The sequence below is a fragment of the Mobula birostris genome, chromosome 11 (assembly GCF_030028105.1).
Source record: "Mobula birostris isolate sMobBir1 chromosome 11, sMobBir1.hap1, whole genome shotgun sequence".
NCBI classification, from domain to species: Eukaryota; Metazoa; Chordata; class Chondrichthyes; order Myliobatiformes; family Myliobatidae; genus Mobula; species Mobula birostris.
The window spans coordinates 52,240,703-52,253,055 of NC_092380.1; the positions used below are offsets into that span (position 1 = coordinate 52,240,703).

General features: G+C 40.0%; 1 protein-coding gene across 2 annotated transcripts in view; it reads right to left on the bottom strand.

Moving 5' to 3' along the window:
- LOC140205080 (activating molecule in BECN1-regulated autophagy protein 1-like) overlaps window positions 1-12,353 on the bottom strand; it is a 417,476-nt gene that overhangs the window by 44,720 nt on the left and 360,403 nt on the right. For both annotated transcript variants that reach the window (XM_072272238.1, XM_072272237.1), the window contains one exon: window positions 3,204-3,293. In XM_072272238.1, the coding sequence (XP_072128339.1) occupies window positions 3,204-3,293 (90 nt within the window). The remainder of the gene's footprint in view (window positions 1-3,203; window positions 3,294-12,353) is intronic.

A 12,353-nucleotide genomic window follows, 5' to 3' on the forward strand; every position in this document is an offset into this window, starting at 1 on the left:
CCACTCACAGATGTTTCTTAGCTAGGGAAACATGATAATTAGTGATAAATTGTACATGAATAATTCAGAACTAATTAAGCACTGTCAGCACTTCTGTGGATCCCATCCGAGTCCAGGCACAAAAAGGCCCAAAAATCACTCAGGTTCACCTCTTCCCTGCTTTTGCTTTGTTAATGTCTTAGGACATGAATTCCCTGCAAAATGCTGCTTTCTACCTCCTCAACAAGTCCCTACACTGTGCAGAGCCAACCCATCATGAAGAATTACTGCATAACTTTGAGAAACAATAAAGTCACACTCCCAGCTGACCCTGCTGTTTTACCAAATACTTGTTATCTCTGACATTTCAACATTCGAGATTCATCAATAATGAAATGGAAACTTACATTTTTAATTAATACTTTAAAAACAATAAGTAATGAAATACTAAAAAGGGAAAAGAAATAAGTAATTGTGAAGAAGTATATGCAGTGTATCCTATTACATACTTTCCCCATGATTCTGCTAAAATCTTCAATGCAAATGATTGAAAATATATCTTTGAATGCCTGGTCAATAATGGATTAGGAAACTATATCTCCAGATCAAATTACTTGACAGTGCCTTTGTCATTCAAGTTTCAAAGTGGATAACGGTCTCATTCATTTTGGAAGCAGCATTCATTAATTTGCCTTAGTGAAGCACTGCAATGATTTGATTACAATTTACTCCACATTAATACCAGACCTTTGAGTCTTCAACCATGGCTGATTTATATTCCCCCCTTAACACCTTCTCCCTGTAATCTCTGGCGCCCTTACTAAACAAAAACCTATTATTTAGCACTTTACGAATACCCAATGACTTGGCCTCCACAGCCATCTATGGCAACGAATACCACAGATTCATTGGCTAAAGAAATTTTTCATCATTTCTGTTCTAAAGGGACATCTTTCGAGGCTGTGGCCTCTGATTCTAGACTCTCCCGCTACTGGAAACATCTTCTCAAAACCTAATCTATCTGGACATTCCAATATTCAGTAGGTTTCAAAAAGATCTCACAACATTCTTCTAAACTCAGTGTGTACTGGCCCAGAGCCTGTAAATGCTCCTTATATGTTACCCTTTTCATTCTTTTAAACCTCAGCTGGATGCTCTCCAATGCCAGCACATCCTTTCTTAGATGTGGAGTGTAAAATTGCTCACAATACTTCAAATGTGATCTGACCTGTACCTTACAAAATCTCAGCACTAGATCCTTAATTTTATATTCTACTCTGGTCCCAATGAATGCTAACATTGCATTATCCTTCCTTACTACCGACTGAACCAGCAAGTTAACCTTGAGGGAGTCTTACTACCGACTCAACTAGCAAGTTAACCTTAAGGGAGCCTTGCACTAGGACTCTGTGTTGTGGTGTATGAAATTTTGTAAAATATTAAATGAAAGTCTGAACAATTCCAAGTGAGACTTGGCCGAATTCTTTCTGGCCTCGCGCGTCAGTGTCATCAGGATGTCTGTTGATGATCACAAGTTGTTTGAATGGAAGAAACCATGCTGTGTTAGTGCTACGAGAACAAAAGATCAAAGAGTTTGTTTGTCTCTCCCTGTCTCGTTATGCTTGGGAGATCGAACCCCTAGTTATTGAGGCACCTATAGTTCTTGGGACTTTACCTAGACTGGGGATTGCGATCCGTTTCCAGGACAGACCCACCATGATTTTATGAGTTGGAATTCGGAGTTCTCTTGACAACAGCGACAACCAAGTGGAGACTATGAATTGTAAATCCTGAAATTTTTGTGGAAATCTTTGTGACTTACTGTGTAGTACTTTGTGTGGTTTATTTGTGCTTTCTTTTATATGACAATAAATTAGGCTTAAGTTACTTTGTTTTGCTCGTACACTTATTACCATATCTCCTGAACAGTCAGATTATTTGGTTTGCGTCTGATCAACCCACTGCATTACAGACCACCAAGTCTCTTTGCACCTCCAATTTCTGAATTCTCTCCACATTTAGTAAATAGTCTACACCTCATTACTTCCACCAAAGAGTGTAGCCATACTTTCCTATACTGTACAGTATACCAGCTGCGACATCCTTTTTCCTAGTTTAAGTCCTTCTGCAGACTCCCTGCCTCATCAACACTACCTGCCACTTATCTCTGCATTGTCCGCAAACTTGGCCACAAAGCCATCAATTTCGTTATCCAGATCATTAATATACAACATGAAAAATAATGGACTCAACACTGACTTTTATGGAACACTACTAGTCACCGGCAGCCAACCACGACATGACATGCAAGTCTATTGACAACAGCACACTGGCTGGTTCCTTTAATCAGTCTGTATTGGAGCTCATTAAAGGTGGGTAAAGTACTCAATCCAGTTTCAGTTTAATTTCTATTTTATAGTAGAACCAATATAACAACTGAAGTCATCTCCACACTGCAAGGACCTCAGGTATATAACCATACTACCTCAAAGTAGCATAGTCAAAACCGTACAATAACATAGCCATATCTGGCAATTTCCTATTTTAAAGACCCCTTTTTTCATATTCTTGTAATGTTCTGTGAGTTTTGCATTAACAACATAACACTGTCAGCAAATATATAATTGATCATGAACTGGAAAATGTTTGCTCTAAATAAATTCTAACATTGCACAGGCAAATAATAATACAAGGGGCTATAATATCAATGTAAAACAATTTGAGGGCTCTTAAATCATTCCGATGTTCATGCTTAAGCAATTGCCTGACTTCCATTTTATGTAGATTATTTAGTATTCTCAGCTCATCATTTAGAATCTCCTACTGCCCTCCAAGGAGACTGGTTAATTGTCCACCAGAGACCAGAAAGGATGTTACGTTCTTCTTGCCATCCTTCTAATTTACAGAAGTATATATTTGTTAGTAAATTGAATCATGCAATTTTACAACACACAAGAAAGGCACCCGCATCGTGGTGCTTGTAGTGTTTCTTTGACGGGGCACCATCAATAATAAATATAACTCATTTTAAAAAGCAGCAGATTATTGCATTTTCTGCACCTTGAATTCTATTATTACCTTGTGTACTTCAACAGTTCAAAGAAGCAATAAAAACAGAAAATGCTGAGAATAAGTATTTCAGATTTCTAGCATGGCAGTTTTTGTTAAGTAAAACTATTGTAACACTATCCATAGCCAAAGCAAAATGTTTGAGCCAGTTTTACCCAGGCCTCTCATTGTTTCTGTTGCTGTGATGGGTGGAAACAGGTTCTGAAAGTTGCTCCCAATTGTGTTCGGTCTCCAGTTTTGATGCTCTGCAAAATAGTAAAAGAAAATACAGCTTAGAACACATATCCCTGGTTCAACACTTAAAACTGAGTTTGAAAAACAAGTGATAATCTGTTCTGGTGGCTAAGCCTGTTCTGAATCTTTTGGCTATATTCTATGTGAGCACACGGTCAAAAGCCTGTTATAAGTGCCAACAAATGAAAATTATCTAATTAATTTCATTTCAATCTTTTACAAGTATTTATTCAATTCCTTTTTAGAAGTTGCTATGAATCTGCCCGAGTCACCCATCCAGCCACTCTCACCGTAACGTGCTGCAAGACAACAATTCTTGCCTTTGGCAGATTCTCTTGTGAATTATTTTAAAGCTTTGTACTCTAGTTATAAATTCTACTGCCAATTAAAATATTTTTTACTCCATCAAGACCTTACAAAATTTGGAACACATCTTTTAAATCTCTCAATCATCTTTAATCCAAGGAGAACAGCAACTGTTTATTTAGCTCTGCACGTAACAAAAGACCTTCATGTCATTCCACTGAATCTTGGCTGTATTTTTTCCCAATGTAATGATGTCTTTCTTAAGGTTTGATGCCAGGAGGAATTGGCTAAAATACATCAGAGGGGACTAACAAGCAATTCATTAAATTTTGCATAGATCTCTGCTTTTGCACTCAAAGCAATACTTTATCAAAATCAACCACTTTTAAACTGCCTAAACTTTCAAAGGTACAAGATAGGATATATTAATTTCAGGTCTTGCTATTCTTCCACCTTCTTTCAACATGCATAACAATTACAATTTAGCTCAAAGATCGAACTTCTGTGATGATTTTCCCAAAGTCAAAACTTAAATTCTAAACAAATAAACAATCACAACTAGTATTTCAGGTAGAGCTTAAGTAAACCCGCAAGAATGGAAGACATCTAGTAGTCTAATGCTTGAGGGCATGGAAGAAGCTCTTTTAGAGACACATCTCAAGTTGAAAAACAAGTTTTAACTTAATCGTCAAACAAATAACTAGCTCAAGGCCACAGCCAATGATCAATTTTTCCTATCCCATTTATGTAAGCAGCAATGAAGATCACCCTCCAAATCTTCAATAATCCACCTACTTGCTCCCCGTCCCCGTTAAGACTCCCACAACTTTAGCCACCTATCCAACCCTTCCCAACTGTGCCAGTTGTTCCTGGCTATGCTGACCTGTAGTGCCCTCTGCCTCTCCAAGCTATTCTAAACTGCACTCAAGTCTCTTTCATTCCCAACTGGTCACAATTACATTAGCATATCCTCTTCCTAGCACTCTTACAGTATTTTTACACTTCCCTCACCAATTTACAACAAACTTCCTTCTTCTTGATCTGTCTAACTTACAGCATTTCTCCTTCCTTAAGTAGCTAGTCTGCTGTAGGAATAATCAAGCTACATGCTGGAGAAGTGGGCATTCCACAATGCTACAGCTCCGAAAGTGCACAATGCACCCTTTGTATAATGCTGATATGCCTCTCAATTTAAATTATGCCTGCAAATCCCTGGAATGAAGCCTAAATTGATAATGGACTCAGAGACATTAATGGGGCCACTGGGAAAAGGATGATTCATTATTTATTGACAAGCGTACTGGGTGATGTTTTCTCAAAAGTCTACAGTGGCTTTCCTTCCAATCAAATAGAAACATAGAAAATAGGTGCAGGAGTAGGCTATTCAGCCCTTCAAGCCTGCACCGCCATTCAGTATGACCATGGCTGATCATCCAACTCAGAACCCAACTCAAATAGAAATGATAGCATCAGAAAGATTGTTGGCTTGAAGTGTCCATGAAATCAGGAATGCCACACAAAAGTCATCACTAAGGTTTCTGGTAAACTTCCATTATCTTAACTTCACATGTAAACTTAATAGGAAGGAGAACCCAACTTACTAAGCGCCACTTTCTTAAAGGAAAAATAATTCTCGTTATCCATTACTTAATCAATCCAGAGCATAGATATTGCAATAAATTATTTGCAAGTTACATACTTTTAATTGGGGAAATCTCAAACTTAATAGCAGTGAAATAAATTGTATTGAAATGTCTCACAGCTGCCATGTTAATTGGGTATTAATTAATCCATTCTTCATTTTGAGGAACAAATGTATTAAGTTTGTTGGTGTGAGCAATTCAGATGTCGGGGGTGGAAACAAAATTAAGAAATTTATTCTTAAAATTCCCCTTAGTATAAACCATCTAGCTAATGAATGAAATGATTATGTTGAAAGCTGCAAAGCTGAATTACAAATGAAATAAACTTGTTCTATATAGGGAAAAAGGAAATCATTAATTGCACAAGGAAACACACTAAGAATCTATTCTACAAAAAACAATACTACTTGTGTTCAGAGAAATTCAAAAATAACATGCAATTCAAGTTAAAACTAGAAGCTAAACAAACAGGCAGAGAGGGACAGTGTGAAGTTATGTGCATGGCAATAGATGGAGCTGCAGGGAATTGTGAGGAGGATCATAACAGACTTCATCAATCGTCACCCATTGTACACAGTGGTTCCTTGTGGGAACAAACAGAACTATTATCACAATGAAAAGACCAGTGATAGTGCAGAACTGGAAATAATTTATCTAAGAAAATAGCTAATGGATATAATGAATTCTTTTAATTGGACTGAACTGGCTCAACAATGCATGGAAATAAATTTGTGATAATGGACACCTCAGCTCTTCAAAAGCAGAGAACACAGCAACTCAAAGATGAAAGCTCTACAAAAACCCCACAGATAACCAAGTGAGCTTCCCAGAAGTGAGATGCATGCTTTCTGCGTCATGAATTGGCCCTTATTCTGTTGTTTATTTTCTGTTTTGGGTAACTCAGACCAGGGATCCCCAACCTTTTTTGCACTGCGGACCGGTTTAATATTGACAATATTCTTGTGAACCGGCTGACCGGGGGGGTAATCACGACCAGAATTTAGATGATAAGTCAACTGTAAGTCACTTATAAGTGGCTAGTACACTCAATTTCATTTTTAAAAGGGTTTATCTAACGAATTTAATATTAAACACACAGCGCATATTTTCCTCACATGAATATAGTGATAAGTCAATTATAAGTCACCTATAAGTCAACAGCATAACATTTTAAGTAACGTTTGGATATTAAACACACAGTGCATATTTTCCTTGTATGAACAAATAAAATCATTGCAACACACCAATATCGCTGAATCAGTGGGAGCCCTGGGCTTGTTTCCCCGCAACAAGACTATTCTGCAATTTAGTTTTCGTTGTATTCATTGCAGAAAACCCCACTTTGCAGAGATACGATGTTGGAAACGGAAGCAACGTTTTCAGTGCTTTCATAGCTACCTCAGGATATTCAGCCTTGACTTTGATCCGGAATGCTGGCAGAGATGTTATGTCAAACATACTTTTCAGCCCACGGTCATTTGCAAGCTCAAGGAGCTGATCTTCATCCTGTGCTGACGTGGATCACCGGGGACATCCACAAATGGGTCACGGATCCACTCCTTTGCACGTTTTGGGTCATTTGCGGTTGGGAAGTAATACTCGAATTCTGTCGACAGCAAAGATAGGTGATCGCGCACTAGCTGTGAGAAGGACGGTGCAGCCTCAGTCTCTCCCAAAATCCCAGCTAATATTGGGAACGTGTCAAATATGCCCCTGTCCACTCACCATCCCCACAGTTCCAGTTTGGCTTTGAAAGCAGACACTTTATTTGCCAACTTGAAAACAAGTGGTCATTCTCCCCGACCACTGACAAGTGACAAATTGAGTTCATTGAGCATGTTGAAGATGTCACACAGATAAGCGATTTTTGCTATCCACTCCTTGTCACTGAAGTGTGCTGCCAGTGGTGACTTTTTTCCTGAAAGAAATCTCTGTAGCTGCTCTCTTAACTCAAAAACCCTGGCCAGGGCTCTCCCCCTTGATAGCACCTGACTTCAGTGTGTAAGAGAAGACGTTTGTGTTCTGCATCCATTTTCTCGCAAAGCTGCTCAAACAGACGTGAGTTAGGGGCATTTGCTCTGATGTGATTGATAACTTCAACAACGTCATTCAATACTCTGTTAAGATCAGGTGACATTTTTCAGCTATCCAGCATTTCCCTGTGTGTGACACAGTGTGTACACCGGCATTCAGGAGCAACCTCTTTGACTCGGGAGGTGAAACCAGACAGCCGTCCAGTCATAGCTGCAGCCCCATCTGTGCATATTCCAACACAGAATGACCAGTCCAGTTTGCCTGACATGTAGTCATTCAAAGACTTGAATAGTTCTGCCCCAGTTGTGTTAGCTGGCAGCGGCAGTGCATACAACATATCCTCGTGCACATCGTCTTGAAATATATATCGCACATAAACCAGCAGTATTGTCTTGTCGTCGACATCAATAGACTCGTCGACCTGAATAACATACCATGGTGACTCGTTAAGCCGTTCCAACAGCTGTGCTTCGATGTGATCCGCTATGCCATCGATTCTCCTTGAAACTGTGGTAGCTGAAAGAGAAACCTGTGCCATCTTGTTAGCTGCAGCTTCTCCCAACGGTTCACAGCACGTCCTTGGCAGCAGGCAGAATCAATTCTTCACCAACAGTGAAAGGCTTCTTAGCCTTAGCAATGCAGCTAGCCACTAAGTACGACGCTCTCAGAGCAGCAGCATTTGTGGAGGTGGTGGCTCTCAGCACTTGCTTCTGTGCCGCTTGCTCACGGTTTTTCAACTTAAAAAGCTCAACGGGTTTGTCCTTAAGTGTGGGGTGCTTGGACTCAAGGTGCCGAAGCAGTTCTGAGGGCTTCACTGCCTCCTTAGACAGCTTGTCTCCACATATCACACACAGGGGGCTTGGAGTGTACGAGTCACCAGTCACAATAAAGCCATATTTTATGTATGACTCATCGTATTTCCTGTTGAAGGAAGATTTCTTTTTTTTTGCAGTCTCGGCCTCAGCTGTCTCTGCATTATCATCATCGTTAGACCTTTTATGTCCCCTACCTCCTCTTCCAAAGAACCTCTCAAACGACATTTGTTTTTTACTCATCGAGTTGTTGCAGGTTAATGACCGACTGATGACCTCGCGTGCATTCAAGTTCAACAGTGGGCGTGACAGGGAATGAGGAAAGGTGCAGCTGACTCATATCATTTCATATTGCCAAATCATATAATTTCCTCGCGGCCCGGTAGCACATGCTTTGCGGGCCGGCGGTTGGGGACCACTAACTCAGACAATAAACCAGACAGCACATGCTGTTTGTTCTATCATTTCACTCAAAGGCAATCTCACATGGCAAAAATGAGCAACAGGAGCAAGAACTTGAACTGCCAATGGGGGATAAGATATGAAAGTTACTTTCATTGCAGAGTACCAGAAAAGTAACACAGAGTACAATAACTTCAACAGCTAAATCAACAAAACAAAAACAAATTGCCACTTCCTGTCACCTGTTTATGAAGATGAGTATAAAAGAACAAAGTCAGCCAACACACATTCTGATCCTTATCAAGCAGAGCCAGATATCAGCTGACAATTGTGCTTTAGTTTTACATTTGAAAGCAGCATTATCTTTGAGAAACACAATAATCCACCTGTAAAGTAAGACAAATGCAGAAAAGTGCAGAAATGATGTTTTTTTAGGCTCATAAGGCACGTGATTTTTTTAATTCATTGCAATTCAAACTTATAATGGTTCTATCTAATTCGGGCATTATTCTTTTATGAAATTCAGTTTCTGAATTTCTTTGTATAACTACTCGCAATAACAGCATCACTAATTAAACTTGAATGAAAAGGATAATTTGTATCAATATATGCCTTAATATTATTCCTTAATCACAACGTGTGGTTAGGCATTGCAACATTATTAGAACAAAGGCAATAACATAATAAGCCTCGAAATGAAAATAACAATGACAAATGTAGTGATTTTATAGTAATAAGACATTCTAAAGTCGTTCTCAAAGGGAAAAAAAATCAGACAAATGACTAAGCTTTATGTCTTAAATGAGTGGAAAGTTTTGGGGGAAAATTGCTAGGTTCATCTGGGAATTACAGTAGGTTATCATGCTCTGGGTGGTAGTAGATGTAGAATTTTGTATGGTAACAGAAATCCAGTGTGAGGGTAGGTGACAAATGATATTACAGAGGTACAAAGCGGTTGGCCCTGAAGATGGGAAAGACCTGGATTTGTAGCAGATGTTGCCACGATGCTCCACTGATCAATTCATTTTGAGCCGATTATAGGGTAGTGCAACCATACTAGATCAAAGTAGCACTACTAGAAATTCATAATTCCAGCAGCATAGCAAATTTATTTAATAAAGTCACTTTGAATTCAATGTATTTTTTTACTGTTAAATTAATGCCATAAAATCTTACATTTATTTCTTCCTGAGAAGGCTATTTTTATCTTGGAAACAGTCTATCTTGTACAAGCTTTCTGGCAAGTTTACACAGTGAACACAGTTCCAGAAACATCATATAGTTGGTTTATCAACCATATGCGATGCTGAAAAAACATGGGTTAGATATGCAGCCAGTACTCCAATCTGGTATTCAGTATGGAAATAATTGCATGATCAACATGTATTTTAAAGAACTTGAGAAGCAATTCTGTCAGCAATTTTACATGAAAGAAAAGTAACACTGTGGATTCTAAACGAGAGAAATCTACAGATGCTGGAAATCCGATCAACACACACAAAATGCTGGAGGAACTCAGCAGGCCAGGCAGCATCTAGAAAAAGAGTACAGTTGACATTACGGCCCGAAACACTTTGACGGGACTGGAGAAAATAGCTAGGGAGTAGATTTAAAAGGTAGAGGGAGGGGAGAGAGAGTGCCACACCACTTTTTTTTTATAAAAAGGATGTAGGCAAAAGGCAACTATAGGCCAGTTAGCTTAACATCTGTAGTCGGGAAAATGCTTGAAGCTGTCATTAAGGAAGAAATAGCGAAACATTTAGAAAGGGGTGGTTCCATTAGACAGACTCAGCATGGATTCAGAAAGGGCAGGCTCTGTTTGACAAACTTACTAGAGTTCATTGAGGACAGAATGAGTGCAGTGGATAGAGGGGAACAGGTGGATGTCGTATACTTGAATTTCCAGAAGGCGTTTGATAAGGTGCCGCACAAGAGACTTATAAATAAGATATGGATTCATGAAGTCGGAGGAAGTGTATTGCCATGGATAGTGGATTGGTTAACTAACAGAAGGCAGAGAGTTGGTATAAATGGGTGTTTCTCCGGTTGGCAGTCAGTGGTGAGTTGGGTGCCGCAGGGGTCGGTGCTGAGCCCGCAGCTGTTTACCACTTACATTGATGACTTGGAAGAAGGGACTGAGTGTAGTGTAGCAAAATTTGCTGATGACACTAAACTGAGTGGAAAAGCAAATTGTATCAGAGGATGTGGAGAGTCTGCAGAGGGAGATAGACAGGTTAAGTGAGTGGGCCAAGGACTGGTAGATGGAATACAACGTTGGTAAATGCGAGATGATCCACTTTGGAGGGAATAATAGAAGAGCAGATTATTACTTAAATGGTGAAATATTGCAGCATGCTGTTGTGCCAAGAGACTTGGGAGTGCTTGCTGATGAATCGCAAAAAGTTGGCTTGCAGGTACAACAGGTTATTAAGAAGGAAAACGGAATATTGCCCTTCATTGCTAGAGGGATTGAATTCAAGAGCAGGGAGGTCATGCTGCAACTATACAGGGTACTGGTGAGGCCACACCTGGAGTAGTGTGTGCAGTTCTAGTCTCCATACTTGAGGAAGGATATACTGGCTTTGGAGGCAGTGCAGAGGAGGTTCACCAGGTTGATTCCAGGGATGAAGGGGTTAACCTATGAAGAGAGATTGAGTCGCCTGGGACTATACTCTCTGGAATTCAGAAGAATGAGAGGGGATCTTATAGAAACATACAAAATTTTGAAAGGGATAGATAAGATAGAAGTAGGAAAGTTGTTTCCATTGGTAGGTGAGACTAGAACTAGGGGACATTGGCTCAAGATTCAGGGGAGAAGATTCAGGACGGAGATGAGGAGAAACTGTTTTCCCCAGAGAGTTGTGAATTTGTGGAATTCTCTGCCCAGGGAAGCAGTTGAGGCTTCTTCACTAAATATATTTAAGGTACAGTTAGCTAAGTTTTTACATAGTAAGGGTATTAAGGGTTATGGGGAAAAGGCAGGTAGATGGCGCTGAGTTTACGGACAGATTAGCCATGATCTTATTGAATGGCGGGGCAGGCTCGATGGGCCGGATGGCCTACTCCTTCTGCTTTATGTTCTTATGATGTACAAAATGCCACACCGGGAGCGCCAAACACAGTATATGACCCCAACAGACTCACAGGTGAAGTGTCACCTCACTTGGAAGGACTGCTTAGGGCCCTGAATGACAGTGAGGGGGGAGGTGTAGGGGCAGCTGTAGCACTTGTTCTGCTTGCAAGGATGTGTCACGAGGGAGATCAGTGGGGAGGGACAAATGGACAATGGAGCCGTGTAGGGAGCGATCCCTGTGGAAAGCAGAAAGTGGGGGGGGGGGGGGGGAGGAGAAGGAATGGTGTGCTTGGTGGTGGGATCCTGTTGGAGGTGGCGGTAGTCTGTGGATTCCAATCCAAATTCTTAACAGATGGAGAGGAGTAGAATGTCTGGAGTAAAGGGGAGCAAATATAATCAAATTCATTCTTTATATTTGTAACATCAGTGAAATTTTGAAAATAGAATCAGGTTTAGATCACTAGCATGTTGTGAAATTTGTTGTTTTGCAACAGCAGTACACTGCAATACATAATAAAAATCTATAAATTAAAATATATATAACAAATTAAATTAAATCAGTAGTGTGAAGAGAGAGGGGAAAATAAGTGATGCAGTGTCCATGGTTCATTGTCCATTCAGAAATCTGATGGTGGACTGGAAGAAGCCATCCCTGAAACATTGAGTGTGTCTTCAAGCTCCAGTGCCTCCTCCTTGATGGTAGCAATGAAAAGAGGGGATATCCTGGGTGATGGGGGTTCTTAATGATACTTGCCACCTTTTTAAGGTATCGTCTTTCTGGGTTGGCTAGTGGAGCTGGCT